The sequence below is a fragment of the Tachyglossus aculeatus genome, chromosome X4 (genome assembly GCF_015852505.1).
Source record: "Tachyglossus aculeatus isolate mTacAcu1 chromosome X4, mTacAcu1.pri, whole genome shotgun sequence".
NCBI lineage: Eukaryota > Metazoa > Chordata > Mammalia > Monotremata > Tachyglossidae > Tachyglossus > Tachyglossus aculeatus.
The window spans coordinates 8393530-8410948 of record NC_052098.1 but is presented as its reverse complement, the minus strand read 5'-3'; the positions used below and the strand labels follow the sequence as shown (position 1 = coordinate 8410948).

At 46.4% G+C, this 17419-nt stretch overlaps 1 protein-coding gene across 1 annotated transcript in view; it reads left to right on the top strand.

Moving 5' to 3' along the window:
* PCSK5 (proprotein convertase subtilisin/kexin type 5) overlaps positions 1–17419 on the top strand; it is a 414129-nt gene that overhangs the window by 309862 nt on the left and 86848 nt on the right. Inside the window, exons 21-23 of the mRNA XM_038769509.1 lie at positions 2377–2479; positions 10705–10841; positions 16109–16309. Of these exons, the coding sequence (XP_038625437.1) occupies positions 2377–2479; positions 10705–10841; positions 16109–16309 (441 nt within the window). The remainder of the gene's footprint in view (positions 1–2376; positions 2480–10704; positions 10842–16108; positions 16310–17419) is intronic.

Here is a 17419-nt window from a genome sequence, read left to right as displayed (position 1 = left end):
TATTATTTGAAGCCAATAGTGAGGAGCTTTTGTTTGATACAGAGTTGATAGGCAACCACTGGAGATTTTTGAGGAAGGGGGTGACATGCCCAGAACATTTCTGTAGAAAGATAATCTGGGCAGCAGAGTGAAATATGGACTGAATTGGGGAGAAACAGAAGATTGGAAGGTCAGAAAGGAGGCTGATAAAGTAATCCAGTTGGGATAGGATGAGTGATGGTACTAATATGGTACTTCTGTACTTCCCAAGCACCTAGTAATAATAATAATAATGATTGGTATTTGTTAAGTGCTTACTATGTGCCAAGCACTGTTCTAAGCACTTGGACAGTGCACTGCACCAAGTGAACACTCAGTAACTGCTACTGCTATTACTACTATCAGAAATCAAGAAACCTAGAGACTCAGGTACAGCAAGAATGATGTGACTTGCTCACTTGCTCGAGGCCTCTTGGTTTAGCCTCGGGAAAGGCCAGATCAAAAACCAGGCAACGAGACTTTCAGCCCAGTGTTCAGTCCTACATCCTGCATTCCTCTCCCTTCCCAAGGATTATATTGAACTGTGCTTCAAGTATGTTTCTTCTCTAAGGATTACTCCCAGCTTGCCTTTCTTTATCATTAATATTAATTGAGCAATGAAGACTGACAACAAATATGCAGTGCTCAGTCGTGCAACAAGGATTATTTACTGTGCTCCAAGCTTGGGAAGTGGCGTGGCCCGGTGGATAGAGGATGGACCCAGGAGTAAGCGAACCTCGGTTCTAATCCCAGCTCCACTATTTTCTGTTGTGTGACCTTGGGCAAGTCACTTACCTTCTCTGTGCCTATTTCAACATCTGTAAAACGGGAATCCTACTTAGACTGGGAGCCCCATTTGGGAGAGGGACTGTGTCCAACCTAATCAACTTGTATTTACCCCAGTGCCTAGAACAGTGCTTGATATATAGTAAGTGCTTAACAAGTACTATAATTATTATTATTTACCGAGTAGGCAGTCGGGGAAGGAGTGTCAAGAATACCCACAGACCAGTCAGGGATGTCTGGAGCTATTTATGTGCCTCTTTGAATTGAGATTTCAAACTGCAAAGTTAGAATAAGGTACTTATTCTTGCTCTCTGCCCCAATTCTGGAGTTTTCGTGCAAGTCAGGAGGAGTTTGCGTGGGAAAGTTCAGTATGTAGAAGAGAGGCAATCTAGGATGTGTGTGGTGTGGGGGGAAATGAACCAGTCCATTTTCTGGCTCCTTTTCTCTGTTCCCTTGTTTAGCGCCCCGTTGGTGCTCAGCCACTGACATTGATATACTGAGTTATTGATCCATTAAGACATCAGGTTTCAGATCTGAGATCTCCTGAGAACTCGGTAAACCTCACTGTGTGGCTCTACAGGCGGGGGAATTGTTGGCTTTGAATTCTGAAATCACAGCCAAGTCAGTCATATTTATTGAGTGCTCACTGTGTACAGTGCTCTGTACTAAGCACTTGGGAGAGTGCAATGTAACTATCGCAGACGCATTCCCTGCCCACAACAAGCTTACAGTCTAGAGAGTCAGTGCAGGGTCAGGATCATGTGCAGTGGGTCACTTCTATCTGAATAGATGGGTGGCCCCCGGGAGACAGGCGAAGCGAAGATTCGGTTCCGGTTGCCTGGTGCTGCCAATCCTGACTGGAATGTCAATGTCAGAAAGAAAACTGGTGCGAAGGCATCCGTGGATAAGCAGCGTAAGCGAGCTGGATCCAATGTGTGCCGCGTTTCTAATACTTGCTGGAAGTTTGTTAGACTTGAATGACTTCTGTGGAAAGGCCGCATACGCATTATTCATAGGAAAAGAGCAACTCTTTCCAATTATGGAAAAGCTTCTCTGGCTATCTCAGCTTTGTGCTTCTTTCAGGGTGAGATGCAGCTTACATCTGCCAAATGGCAGCCCAAACTCAATTCCCAGTGTCAGTCAGTGACTGGAGTCTCCCAGCTCCAGGGTGGCCAGACTTGTTCTGTGTGGGTATTTCTGCTTTTATCTCAGCTGGGACACCTAAGGGGCAGCAGGCCTTCAACTCTAACAGTCAAGTCAGTAGGAGCTCAACAGAGCAAGTCTTAGGGAGAAGCCCCCCTGCTCCTCAAATCTGTACTGTGTGCCGACAGCATCCAAGAACATGTCATTGCCTCATAACTCTATGAGTTTCCAACTCCCAGGGCCCCTGGGAGAGGAGCAGTTGTTGTTGTTGTAAAATTGTGATTTAGAATTGGCAACTGAAAGAATTCAAGGGTCTCACTCTCATGTCTTGCTTCTTTTGCGAATGACCACAGTGCACCCTGACCGCCTTCGGGCTGCCAAACCTGTCGAATTTACCGTCTGAAACAAACAATGACTTTCGTTCACTAGGGGAGTACATCGATGACAGCAGCCACTGCCAGTCCTGTGACGAATCCTGTTTCAAGTGCCAGGGCCCAACCAAAGAAGACTGCATCGCTTGTCCTGGCACAAGGTAGATGGCTCTCGGTCTGTCTGGATCCTCAGCCCGTGCCGCAGGGTGGAGGTTCAGTGTCCCCTGCCGGGACAGACGTGGAGGGAGACAAGGGCCTGGCTGGCCGCCCCCTCCCCCACCCCAACAAGAGAGCGGATGGGAAATGACGTTAGCACTTTTGTCATCTTGAGCGAAGTCCAATATAATGTGGCTCATGACCCAATGGATCTGGATATACAATGGCTCAAGTCCCTTTCCCTGCATCAAAAGGGGCTGGCCTAGAAATTATACCCTCTGCAGGAAAGGAGGTTGTTACTGGTCTTCCCAGGACACCTGTCGCACCCATACAGATTTTGTCGAGGCAAATGCCCGTATAATGTGGGAGGCCTGCTCATCTGTCTGCTCACATCTGCACTGTAGTGAGATCTCACTAGACATTCCTGCTTAGAGGGCTGCAACTTTTTAGTTGTTTTTATTGAGTGCTTACTCTGTGCAGAGCACTGTACTAAGCTCTTGGGAGAGTACAGTAGTTGGTAGACACTATCCCTGCCCTCAGGGAGCTTACAATCTAGCCAGGGAGACAGAGAGTAAAATGAATTGCAGATAGAAGCAGCAGAGAATGAGGCAATGTATGTTCTGGGGTTGGGGGAGGGAGAGTTGAAGAGCTGGTGAAGTGAATGTCCAAGCACTTAAGGGGTACAGAGCCAAGTGCGTAGGTGATACACAAGGAAGGGAGAAAAGAGAAGCAGCATGGCCTAGTGGGTAGAGTATGGGCCTGGAAGTCAGAAGGACCTGAGTTCTAATCCTGACTCTGCCACTTGTCTGCTGTGTGACCTTGAGCAAGTCACTTCACTTCCCTGTGCCAGTTACCTTCATCTGTAACATTCATTCATTCAGTCATATTTATTTAGCACTTACAGTGTGCAGAGCACTATACTAAGCGCTTGGGAAGTACAAGTCGGCAACATATAGAGACAATCCCTACCCAACAACGAGTCACAGTCTAGTGTCCTCTAGTTTAGAGGAGCAGCATGGCTCAGTGGAAAGAGCACAGGCTTTGGAGTCAGAGGTCATGGGTTCAAATCCCCGCTCTGCCAATTGTCAGCTGTGTGACCTTGGGCAAGTCACTTAACTTCTCTGGGCCTCAGTTACCTCATCTGTAAAATGGGGATGAAGACTGTGCGCCCCCTGTGGGACAACCTGATCACCTTGTAACCCCCCCCCAGCGCTTAGAACAGTGCTTTGCACATAGTAAGCGCTTAATAAATGCCATCATTATTATTATTATTATTAGAATGGGAAGACATGGGGATTGAGACTGTAAGCCCCATGTGGGACAGGGACCGTCTCCAACCTGATTAGCTTGTATCTACCCCAGCACTTAGAACAGTGCTTGACACATAGTAAGTATTTAACAAATACCATCATTATTATTATTAGGGTGGGGAGATGAGAGCTTAGCCAGGGAAGGCTGCCTGGAAGAGGTGTGATTTTGGTAGGGTCTTGAAGATTGAGAGAATGGTGGTTTTATCCAAAGTCTCTTGACCAGTTCAAAGCCTGGCAATCCTCCCATGATTGTACGTGGTGGCAGCTGCTGGCTTTCTTCTCCAAGTCATCTCCTCCTTCAGGAAAAGGAATTGGCTCCTCTGTGAGCTCTCCTGTGGTAACACAGCCGGATGAATTCATCAGTCAGTTTCTAAAGTCTCACATTTGCCAGGGACTCAACTGCTTTGCTTTTGAGGAAATCAAGGATTAGAACTGCAGCCACAAGGTCTCCCTTGAGCTGCCTTGCCCTGCCCCCTGACTTGTGTGAGCCTCCTGCCATGGTTGAAGACCTGAGTGGCTCCTCTCCCTTCCTTGGGGAATCTCTGCATTTTCCCTGACACAGGCGAAAGGAATGAATTTGGAAACTCTTTTCGTTCTTAAAAAAAACAACCCCCCCCCAAAAACCAAACCTGGTTTACAAAGGGAAAACAAACTGCAATGCCTTAGTGATCTGCAAAAATATCCAAAGCTTCTCCTCTCCTGAGTCCAATGTGGGCCTTGAGTCCCTCCTTTTCCCAAGGACTAGACAACTCTGTTGAGTTGAGCCAAGCGCAGCCCCTTGGAGGGCTAAGATTCAACCTAGAAACATATTCTCCACTAAGTAGAAAGTTATTCTTCAATTGTATTTTCCTAGATCTACCCCAGCACTTAACACAGTGCTTGGCACATAGGAAAGGCTTAACTGTTACCGTAACTCACTGTTACTTCTTCCACGGAAAGTTTCCATGAAGCTGGAGGCTTTTGCTTCTAAAAATCATTTAGAATGGGAAAGAAGCCGGTACCATCCTCCAGAGACTTGTGGGGGTCCAGACCTAGGGAGTGGGCGAGTGTTGGGCCCGCTGTTTTAAACATGGCAGCAGTTTCCTTATGGCTCCCCATAGTGGGTATCCTTGGCAATGCAAAGAGGGAGTCTGAGTCTCCAGGGAGTCAGCCTGAACAAGTGCTCTTTCCAGTGAAATGCTACATAGGCCTTATGTGACTATGGCTCCTTAAATTGCCATTTGGGGCTTCTCTTTACTCTTGCCACCTCCACTGAACTGGATTCTTGCACTTAAACTGGCCTGGACACCGGCCTGTCATACCAGCCAATCATATTGGGCACAGTTGGGCTGTTATCTTGTTCCTTGTGATCATAAATAATGCCATTTTTTAAAAATCAGTTATGGGATAGGTATGTAGAGCTGTGGGGCTGAGAATAGGGTGAATATCAAGCACTTAAAGCGTACTACTCCTTTTCCCTTCCGCATTGCTTGTGCCCTTGGATCTGAACCATTTAAGCACTTGATATTCACCCCACCCTCAACCCCACAGCACTGTGTATCTATCCTGTAATTTTATTTCGTTTTTAATGCATTTTTATGGTATTAAGCACTTACAATGTGCCAGGCACTGAACTAAGTGCTGGGCTAGATACAAGATAATCGTTGGACACAGTCCCTGTCCCACATAGGGCTCACAGTCTTAATCCCCATTTTACAGATGAGATAACTGAGGCACAGAGAAGTTGTGACTTGTCCAAGGTTACCAACAGACAAGTGGCAGAGCTAGGATTAGAACCCAGGTCTTCTGATTCTCAGGTTCATAATCTTTTCACTAGGTCATGCTACTTTGTTAAGCACTTACTATGTGTTAAGCATTGTTCAAAGCACTGGGGTATATACAAGATAGGTTGGACACAGTCCCTGTCCCACATGGGGCTCACAGTCTAAGTAGGTGGGAAAACAGGCATTGAATCCTCATTTTACAGATGAGGAAATTGAGGCACAGAGAAGTTAAGGGACTTGCCTAAGGTCACACAGCAGGCAAGTGGCAGAGCCAGGATTAGAACCCAGGTCCTCTGGCTCCCAGTCCCTCTGTCTTCACCTCTTGACTGAAAACTCCTTGTGGGAAGAGAATGAGTCTACCAACCCTATTATATTGTACTCTCTTAAGCGCTTAGTATAGTGCTGTGCCCACAGTAAGTGCTCAATAAATACGACTGATAGCCAAATTAATGCAGGCACTCATGGGGCTGAAGCGCAGGGGTTCCAGGGTTAGAGTTAGATAGGAGGGGGTCCCAAAACCCCACAGTGTGGCCCCTGGGTGAGTGAGCTTCTGCTGCCACCCCAATCCTAACCAAAGGGGACTCCCAAGGGTGGCCGGATGGAGCATGCTTTTCTCCCAATCACTCCCTTCCCCATGAAGTAATAATAATAATGAAGATGGCAGTATTTGTTAAATGCTTAGTGTGCCAAGCACTGTACTAAGTACTGGAGTAGATACAAGATAATTAGGTTGGACACAGTCCCTGCCCCTCACTGGGCTCATAGTCTAAGTAGGAGGGAGAACATGTATTGCACATGAAGAAATTGAGGCACAGAGAAGTGAAGGGACTTGTCCGAGGTGACACAGCAGTCAGGTGGCAGAGTTAGGATTAGAACTCAGGTCCTGTTACTGCTAGGCCAGTGCTCTTTCCACTATCCCATGCTAACTCTCTCTGCTCCCTGAGGTCAGAAACAGCACATAGGAGGCTCACAGGAGCTGCAGCCCCAAACAAACCGGTTCAGCTTCAGTGAGTCAGGAAGGTGAGAGAGGCCTCGAACCTGCATAGCAAGAAACAGGGTTGGAGAATCACCCCCTCACTTGTTCTCTCCACTCCTTGCCTTGTCCCCAAATCCCTTGGCTGTGTGGAAAGCCAGATCACCAGGTGCTAATCCATCAAGCTGGGGAGATAGATCCAATGTCAGCAAAAGCAGCAAGGATGGAATGACCTCACTCTTCACATGGGGGCCCTGCAAAATCCATTATCCCCGAGGCAATCACAGTCAGTGGTATTTACTGAGTGCTAACTGTGTGTAGAGCTCTGTACTAAGCAGTGGGCAAGAGCGGCGGTGGGATATTTACTATAGCCCCGCTTGTGGGGCTTCAGGGGACTGGAATGGTGCAGAGAGAGAGAAGGGAAGGGAGGGAGCAAGGGTAGAGCACCAAGCAGGAATTAGACAAGGCTGTGCATTAGGCATAGATAAAGGCAGTGACATTAATCTCAGCATAGGGGGTTTCCCCAAAGAGGATGAGAAGGGAACAGCACATTCTCCCCCTCCCCACCCCCATTTATTGCTCCCATCATACCCTACTCTGCCATCTCTGCCAGCCTAGGAATGGCGAGGAGGACAGCCAGTACGATGCACACCACCTGCCCACTCTACCCCCATGACAGCGGCCAATGAGCCGGGATGAGCCAGTTCATCCAGAAGGATTTCTCCATTGAGCGCCACCTCATAATGGCAAGTCTGGAGATGGACTGATGAGTAGAACATATGGGAAGTTTCTCAGGTCTCTCCTCTCAGCCTTACCTACTCCAGGTTCAGAAGAAGGCTGGGCCCTCTCTTGCTGGAAGCAGCATGCAGACACTGAGAAGCATCTCATTTTCCTTTCCCACTGGCCGCCCAACTCCTTGCACCCTGCTTTTCCTTCAGGTGCTTGGCACAAAGATACCTCTCCAGAGCTGAGCTGTTTCCAGGGGCACAGTAGGACAAAAAGGCAAAAGATCAAGACAGCAAAGAGGAAAGCAGGAGGGAAAACAAGGGGAGGAAAGAGAAATTTAAACAGGAGGAAAAAAGAAACACTAGGGGAGAGGCGAATAAACTGGGAGTTGGGAAGGGGGATGAAGGGGAAAAACAGAATGAAAAGGTGGAAGATACTGGGTAAAAGCAATACAGGGAACTAGCGTGTAAGACAGGAAAGAAGATGGGGAAGAAAGAAGACAACAAAGAAAGAAAGGAGGATTGGAGGCCTTGGGGAGCTGCTTGTCGAGAGCAAGATTCACATATTGTACTCTCTCATGCACTTAGTTCAGTGGTCTGCACACACAGTAAGTGTTCAATAATTGCCACTGTGTGACTGACTGATTCAGAGAAGACAGAACTTGGAAGGAACCAAGATTTTGGAGTGAGCGGGTCAATGCAGATGGGTGGGAGAAACTAAATGGGCAGGTATGCTAAAGAAGGTGGAAGGGGTGAGAGATTATGTGGGTTGCTGGGTGAGAGAGTAGATTTGATTGTAAACTTCTTTTTATCAAACCCTCAGTTCCCAAACACCTTATACAAGTGCTCTCCTTCCCATAGGTACTCAAATATTGGTGAAGATGATAGGTATGTCTAAACTCTCTCTAGACTGTAAGCTCCTTGTGGGCAGGGACCATAACGACCAACTCTGTTATATTCTTCCAAGCACTTAGTATACTGCTCTGCACACTGTAAGTGCTCAATAAATACCACTGATTGATTTCTGATTTTTACAGTGTTTTCTAAAACTCCCAGTTGATTCTAATTTGTGATCTAGCTGAAGTTGAAAGCTTAGTCTTTAGAAACCCTGCCCAGGAACAGACTCTTAGAGCTCCTGACCCTTTTTCTCCAGAGAAAGTATCAGTATCATAATAATTGTGATATTGGTTCAGTGCTAACTTTATGTCAAGCACTGTACTAAGCACTGGGATAGATATAAGGTAATTGGGTCCCACATGGGGCTTACAGTCCAAGTAGGAGGGAAAACAGGTACTGAACCCCCATTTTGTAGGTGAGGGAACTGAGGCACAGAACAGATTTGTCCAAGGTCACCCAGCAGACAAGTGGCAGAGCCAGAATTAGAACTCAAGTCCTCTGACCCCCAGGCTTGTGCTCTTTCTGCTAGGCTAGGCTGCTTCTCATCTCAGTCAAGAAATATTTGCTGAGTGCCCTTCAGGGGACATATCAGTTGTAGTAATCTAGGCTAGCAGAAGATCTCTTCAGCCACTTTGGAACATAGAGGGATTAACTGACAAATTAGCTGAAGAAAAAAAGAAGAAATAATTCAGAATTTTCATTTCAGCATAACCATTTTCCTACCAGTCTAAACTCAGTCTAAGTAAAGGATAATGTGGGCAGGAAATTTGTCAGTTTATTGTTGTACTGTACTCTCCCAAGTGCTTAATACAGTGCTCTGCACATAGTACGTGCTCAATAACTACAATTGAATGAATGAAAAAGATCCTACTTTTTGAAATTGGATGTGAAAATGAGAATCTGGGATTCATTCAATCAAATTTATTGAGCACTGACTGTGTGCAGAGCACTTTACTAAGTGCTTGGGAGAGTATAATACAACAGTAAACATGATTTGTTCCTTATTCTGCTAGGAGGCTTAGTAGTAGGCTTGTCTTTCTTCATGTTAAAGTTTGTGCCAGAGAATCCCCTTGTTTGGAAAAAGTCCATTCTCTTATCTTGTTTATATGTGGCAAGGAAATTTCCTTTTTTTCCAGCCAGACATAAATGCATTCTCAATTAGTAGTCAACCACAGTGAGCCTCTGCTATTGGAGTTTGAGATCTGAGCCCATCAGTTAGGTATGGGCAGACTGGCACTGGGAACAAGGTTACTTCTTTCTGGATTAATATGGGATATTGTGCCACCTACCAAGTGCTCAGTACAGTGCTGTGCATGCAGTAAGTGCTCAATAAATACCATTGATTGATGGATGTGATTGGTTGCTTTTGTAGCAGTGTTATAAAGTTATATAATCACATAGGGTATCCTGTATCTCTGTCTGGTTATGTATAAGTGTACAAAGTCCCAAATTTGATCAAACATTAATTGTTCAACCACTTGAAAACCTGATAAGCCCCATTCCCAAGAAATTGTCATTTTAGCCTGAACTTTAGGAACCTGATAACTGAGGTGCACATCCCTCTAGATTCTTCCTGGGGTTCATTATCAACAGGAGGCTTTCAAATTCAGCTTCTCCAGTCTCACTGAATGCCTCACCTCTGAATCATTTACAAGAAAATATATATTCTAAATACCTCTCCCCCAGAAGCTGAATCATTCTCTGCCTAGTAATGACAGTACAGGGATCAAAAACTCTGGGCTGGAAACAGTTAACAATATCCATGTGGTGGTGGTTATTTTTTTTCAGGGGTTGAGGAAGGGGGCTATTTGCTGATGAAAGCCATTTCACAGTAATTCACTGTAGGTGTTTACAGGCTAAGGTGAGTAAGTGGGGACAGAAATAAATAGCCATCAGGAAAAGCCTCTAAAAATTGGAGTTCAAAAGTCACACTAATAAACATCTTTGCTAGATGCATAGTTTGATTTAACAGGTAACATTGAGGTGGAAGGCCTGCAGTCTGTTCCTCTCATTAACAGCCCATCAAGTTCATCATCTTCCTTAATATCTGGGAGCCTTATAATAACTGAAGTTGGGTAATGTTTCCTGTGCATGTAGGCCTAGAGCTCTACATAGTTCCTGACAATTCATTATCCAAAATCCAAAGTAAATGAAGAGTGGGGAGGAAAGATGGTAAAAACAACATGAATTTGCTGTTGAGCAGCATCTCATGTTGTTGCCAACTTGTACTTCCCAAGCGCTTAGTACAGTGCTCTGCACACAGTAACTGCTCAATAAATACGATTGAATGAATCTCCTCAGAGCCCCCCAAGGAGGCAGGGCTGTTCCAAGGGAATGACCAATCAGGGCGATGGGTCCAGGGCCCTGATGGCCGGCCAAGTGGCACGGGAGCCCCCAGGTAATGATACGAAACATGGCCTTGGGCCAGGCCGGTGGGGGTGGGGGGAGAGACATAGGATGGCCCCATAGTGGTCACTTTGTCTCAGACCCATCCAGAGACTGCTCTGCGTGGAATGGACCATAACCTCAGTTGGTGCCTCCTTACTCTCTATTCTTCCCCAGGATTTTTGATAATGGCTGCTGTGTTGTGCACTGTGCCCCAAAGAAATTTGAGTTTGACAAACAATGCCATCCCTGCCACCACACCTGCCAGGAATGCCAGGGAAGCGAGCCCTACAACTGTACCTCATGTGGCATAGGTAAGGAGTTGCCTGCTCATTTTCCATCCTCTCAAACCTTTATCCTTGATGTACTTAACTGGTCGAAGGTCCCTGACTGAAGACTCCAGAGAATGAGGCACCAGGGCTTGGTAAACCTTCAGAATTGGCTGGAGTCATCTGAGCACCCATGGCAAATGCAACTGCCCAGCCTTAGAAGGGTGTAGAATGTGGGTGGTAAAATGAAGGGGAAAAGAGAGGCAGCGGAAGAAAGCCTCCTCGACTCAAAGGTGCTTGAGAAGCAGCATGGCGTAGTGGATAGAGCACAGGTCTGGGAGTCAGAAGGTCATGGGTTCTAATTATGCCTTAAATACTTGTCTGCTGTGTGACCTTGGGCAAGTCACTTCTTCTCTGTGCTTGTTACCTCCTCTGTAAAATGGTGATTGAGACTGTGAGCCCCATGTGGGACGGGGACTGTGTCCAACCCGATTTGCTTGTATCCATCCCAGAGCTTAGTATAGTGCATGGCACACAGTAAGCACTTAAAAAATACTATAATTATTATGACTCGGCAGCGTAAGACAAGACAAGATTATTACTAGATGGAGGACAAGGCTGCGCTGCATTTCTTATACTGCAGTTCTGGTGGAGAGAGCATAAGACCAAGAGTTTAGAGACCTGGGTTCTAATCCCAACTCTTCCACTTGCCTGCTGTGTGATCTTGGGCAAGTCACTTCAGTTCTCTGGATGGGCCTCAGTTCCCTCATCTGCAAAATAGGGATTTAGTGCCGGTTCTCCCTCTCCCTTAGAGTGTGAGCCCCAAATGGGACAGGGACCATGTCTCATTTGATTGTCTTGTACTTACCCCAAGTTTAGCACAGCAATTGGCACATAGTAAGTGCCTAGCCCATAGCACAATTATTATTGTTATTGGTTGAATGGCATGAAAGCAAAATGACACCTTAGGAGGCACTTTTGGTGTTTAGGAATTCCAGTTTCTGCTGCCACTTGGCAGTAAATTAGACTCCTGTGGAAGAGGTGGTCGTGTTTGCCACCCACCAGGGTGCTGTTCAGCTTCCGAGTTTTAAATTGGAGAGAGACCGCAACAGAGAGGATCTTGTTCCACAGGTAACAAAATATCCCAGAGGCTGAGCTAAGCACACAACTGCTTTGGTCACCTTGAGTTACTTGAGGCATTGGGACAGTATGGCTCCATACGTTTACATGCTTTTTAAAAAAAACAAACAACTTTTTTAAGAAACTAAAATTTCAAGTATTGAAATTTCAAACATTTGAGAAGCAGCATGGTGTAGTGGATAGAACATGGGCCCAGGAATCAGAAGGTCATGGGTTCTAATCCTGGCTCCACTACTTGTCTGTTGTGTAACATTGGGTAAGTCACTTCACTTCTCTGTGCCTCAGTTCCCTCATCTGTAAAATGGGGATTGAGACTGTGTGCCCCATGTGAGACAGTACTGTGTCCAATCTGATTTGCTTGTATCCATCCTAGTGCTTAGTACAGTGCCTGGCACATAGTAAGTGCTTAACAAATACTATAATTTTTATTAATTATTAAACATATGATCTTGAGGTGGCAATAACCCCAGTGCTTAGTACAGTGCCTGGCACATAGTAAGCGCTTAAAACCAATATTATTATTATTTTTATAGGCCCAATAGACTTCTACATAGTTATTCAATGAGGGATGAGAGCTAAAATATCACCCCACTGAACCTCCAGGTAAATCCACAGAGTTTCAAGACAAGTATTATGTTAGCTGAGAAGCAGTGTGGTCTAGTGGAAAGAGCATGGGCCTGGGAGTCAGAGAATGTGGGTTCTAATCTCTGCTCTGCCACATACCTGCTCTGTGACCTTGGGAAAGTCACTTAACTTCTCTGGGCCTCAGTTCCCTCATCTGCAAAATAATCAATCATATTTATTGAGCGCTTACTGTGTGCAGAGCACTGTACTAAGCACTTGGGAAGTACAAGTTGGCAACATATAGAGACGGTCCCTACCCAACAGTGGGCTCACAGTCTAGAAGGGGAAGACAGAGAACAAAACAAAACATATTAACAAAATAAAATAAATAGAATAGAGATGTACAAGTAAAATAAATAGAGTAATAAATACGTACAAACATAAATATGTACAGGTGCTGTGGGGAAGGGAAGGAAGTAAGGCGGGGGGATGGAGAGGAGGAGGAGGGGGAGAGAAAGGAGGGGGCTCAGTCTGGGAAGGCCTCCTGGAGGAGGTGAGCTCTCAGTAGGGCCTTGAAGGGAGGAAGAGAGCTAGCTTGGCAGATGTTGGGAGGGAGGGCATTCCAGGCCATGGGGATGACGTGGGCCGGGGGTCGACGGCGGGACAGGCGAGAACGAGGCATGGTGAGGAGATTAGCGGCAGAGGAGCGGAGGGTGCGGGCTGGGCTGTAGAAGGAGAGAAGGGAGGTGAGGTAGGAGGGGGCGAGGTGATGGAGAGCCTAGAAGCCAAGGGTGAGGAGTTTCTGCCTGATGTGCAGGTTGATTGGTAGCCACTGGAGATTTTTGAGGAGGGGAGTAACATGCCCAGAGCGTTTCTGGACAAAGACAATCCGGGCAGCGGCATGAAATATGGATTGAAGTGGGGAGAGACAAGAGGATGGGAGATCGGAGAGGAGGCTGATACAGTAGTCCAGTCGGAATAGGATGAGAGCTTGAACGAGCAGGGTAGCGGTTTGGATGGAGAGGAAAGGGCAGATCTTGGCAATGTTGCGGAGCTGAGACCGGCAGGTTTTGGTGACGGCTTGGATGTGAGGGGTGAACGAGAGAGCGGAGTCGAGGATGACACCAAGGTTGCGGGCCTGTGAGACGGGAAGGATGGTAGTGCCGTCAACAGTGATGGGAAAGTCAGGAAGAGGGCAGGGTTTGGGAGGGAAGACAAGGAGTTCAGTCTTGGACATGTTGAGTTTTAGGTGGCGGGCAGACATCCAGATGGAGATGTCCTGAAGGCAGGAGGAGATGCGAGCCTGGAGGGAGGGGGAGAGAGCAGGGGCAGAGATATAGATTTGGGTGTCATCAGCATAGAGATGATAGTTGAAGCTGTGGGAGCGAATGAGGTCACCAAGGGAGGGAGTGTAGATCGAGAACAGAAGGGGACCAAGAACTGAACCTTGAGGAACCCCTACAGTAAGGGGATGGGAGAGGGAGGAGGAGCCTGCAAAAGAGACTGAGAATGAATGACTGGAGAGATAAGAAGAGAACCAGGAGAGGACGGAGTCTGTGAAGCCAAGGTTGGATAGCGTGTTGAGGAGAAGGGGGTGGTCCACAGTGTCGAAGGCAGCTGAGAGGTCGAGGAGGATTAGGATAGAGTATAAGCCGTTGGATTTGGCAAGCAGGAGGTCATTGGTGACCTTTGAGAGGGCAGTTTCCGTGGAATGTAGGGGATGGAAGCCAGACTGGAGGAGGTCGAGGAGAGAGTTGGTGTTGAGGAATTCAAGGCAGCACGTGTAGACGACTCGTTCAAGGAGTTTGGAAAGGAATGGTAGGAGGGAGATGGGGTGATAACTAGAAGGTGAGGTGGGGTCGAGAGGGTTTTTTTAGTATGGGAGAGACATGGACATGTTTGAAGGCAGAGGGGAAGGAACCAGTGGAGAGTGAGCGGTTCCATACCTGTTCTAGAGCACACACTTGGGAGTCAGAAGGACCTGGGTTCTAATGCCAACTCTGCCACTTGTCTGCTGCGTGGCCTTGGACAAGTCACTTCATTAATTCATTCAATATATTTATTGAGCTTCACTTCTCTGGGCCTCAGTTACCTTATCTGTAAAATGGGAATTAAGAGTGTGAGCCCCGTGTGGGACAGGGACTGTGTCCAACCTGATTAACTTGTATCTACCCCGGCACTGAAAAAGTGCTTGGCAAATAGCAAACACATAACAAGTAAAAAATTTATTATTATTATTATGATTTATTATTCCTGCTTAGACTGTCAGCCCCCTGTGTGACCTGATTATCTTGTATCTATCCCAGTGCTTAGTACAATGCTTGACACATAATAAGAGCTTTACAAATACCACAATTAGTAGTAGTAGTAGTAATAGTGTTGTATGAGCCTGTGGCACCATTATTTGCACCCTCTTTTTGTAATCATCACTGTTTTATATTGTCACAGCAATTTAAGTTCTATAGGTCGAGTAAAAGATTTATCTATGTTGTTTTATGCCTGTAGGCAATCCTAATTATCATTCCTTAAGCCCCTTGAGGAACAGAGACTAGATCTGATCTGACTGTATTGGGTTTACCCCAGTCTGGCCAACGTTTCAATTAGTCAGTCAGTAGCATTTATTGAGCACTTACGGTATGCAGAGTACTATACTAAGAGCATAGGAGTATGCACAAGACTGCAGTTGGTGGACATGTTCCCTGCCCTTAATGAATTTACAAGCTACAGGGGGAGACAGCCATTAAAATGGCTACGTATATATAATCTGTGTCAACCTGATTCTCTGTATTCTTTGGGGATGGAGGTGATATAGGCCACATAAAGGAGAGGAGAGTTGATTGAGCTAACAGCCTCTCCAATTGGCTGACCCCGAGCGAGAACAGAAGTCCAAAATGGGAACCAACAGTGTTATGATCCCATAGCTCAAATGACTGCTCTTTGGTGTCTCAATTCCCCATAATGTTTGTCTGAGGCATGAAGCAGTGACTTGACAAGGGGTCCATGAATTCTATGGAGCTTTGCAGCACTCAGTGAAAATGCTATTTGTGAAGCACTACGCACTGTGTTCAGTACTGGGGTAGATTGAAGATAATCAGATCGGACACAGGCCCTGTCCTACCCAGGACTCACATTCAAAGGGAAGGGAGAACAGGAAACAGGCCCAGATAAGTGAAGTGACTTACCCGAGGTCACACAGCAAGCAAGTGGAGGAGCCATCTCTGACTCCCAAGCCTAGGCAGTTTCCACTAGGCCATGCTGCTTCTCAACTACCCCAGAGGTTAGGCACCCTGTGGGGGGGTGGGAGAGGAATATGCTTCCACTTGGGTTTTCAAGAAAGGTAATTGCTTCCTCTTAAAATACTTTCATTCTTCTGATGCTTTATATTAACATCTGTCTCCCCCTCTAGACTGTAAGCTTCTAGTGGGCAGGGAACATGTCTTAGCACTTTGTTGTACTCTCCCAAGCCCTAAGTTCAGTGTTCTGCACATAATAAGCACTCAGTAAATATCGCTGATTGATACTTTGGGAGGCTTCAAATGCTGCAAAAGGTCCATGGCTTCATTGATACTTTCTCTCTCATGCTTCCCTTCCTTTTCTCCGTTGTTCAGATAAGTTTAAGAAAGAACGCTTTCTGTACTTGGGAGAGTGCCGGGAAGGCTGCCCTCCAAGTTACTATCACGCAGAGAACACCTGCCTACCTTGCCCAGAAAACTGTGACGTGTGCAGCGACTCTGCCTCTTGTATCCGGTGCGTGGGTGGATACAAACTGCTGACAAACAAGACCTGCCAGAAGTTAAAATGTGGCCCGGGTAAGTCGTTTTCAGTTAAGAGAGGTAGTGCAAAGGAGTAGGTGTAGGACAGGACTGGATGGCATTGGACACTTTTGACCTACTTCTCCAGTGTTAGCCAAGTCATTTACCCTTTGGGATTTTTTTGTCACACCTGGAAATCAGCAATGCTTACCTTTGCCCTCTACATTTCCCTCACTGAGTTGTTTAGGAGGTAATTAACCTTCTAAATCTAACTCTCCAGGCCTGACCTGTCTCATATTTCATCCTTCCTTCAGGACTTCCCTGCTTGGGTGTCCCATCGACACCTCAAACTTAACATGTCCAAAACAGTGCTCCTCATCTTCCCACCCAAACCCTATCCTCCCCCTGACATTTCTATCACTCTAGTTAATACCACTATCCTCCTTATCTCACTAGCCCCTAATCTTGACATTATCCTCAACTCATCTGACTCATACAACCCATATATTCAATTTGTCACCAAATCCTACCAGTTAAACCTTCACAGCATTGCTAAAATCTGCCCTTTCCTCTCCATCCAAACTGCTGCTTTGCTGATCTAAGCCCTCATCCTATCCCTCCCCACTCCAGTCCACACTTCACTCTTCTGTCTGGATCATTTTTCTGAAAAAGGTTCAATCCACATCTCCCCTCTCCTCAAGAACCTCCAGTGGTTGCCCATCCACCTCCTCATCAAACAAAAACTTCTTACCACAGGCTTTAAAGCCCTCAATCCGCTTCCTTACTGCTTCCTTACCTCACTGATCTACTATAGCCCAGCCTGCCCAACTTTGATCCTCTGGAACTAGCTTGCTCACTGTGCCTCTGATCTCATCTGCCACTGACCCTTTTCCCATGTCCTCCTTCTGGCCTGAAACTCCATCCCTCTGCAAATGTGCCAGACCACCATTCTCTGCACATTCAAAGCCTTATTAAAGTCACATCCTGTCCTAGAGTCCCTCCCCAATTAAGCCCTCTTTTGCCCAACTCCCTCTCCCTTCTGTATCATCTATATGTACTCAGATCTGTATCCTTTAAGTGTTTGATATTCACCACACTCTCAGCCCCACAACACCTATGTACATATCTGTACTTTATATTAATGTCTGTCTTCTCCACAGTAAGCTC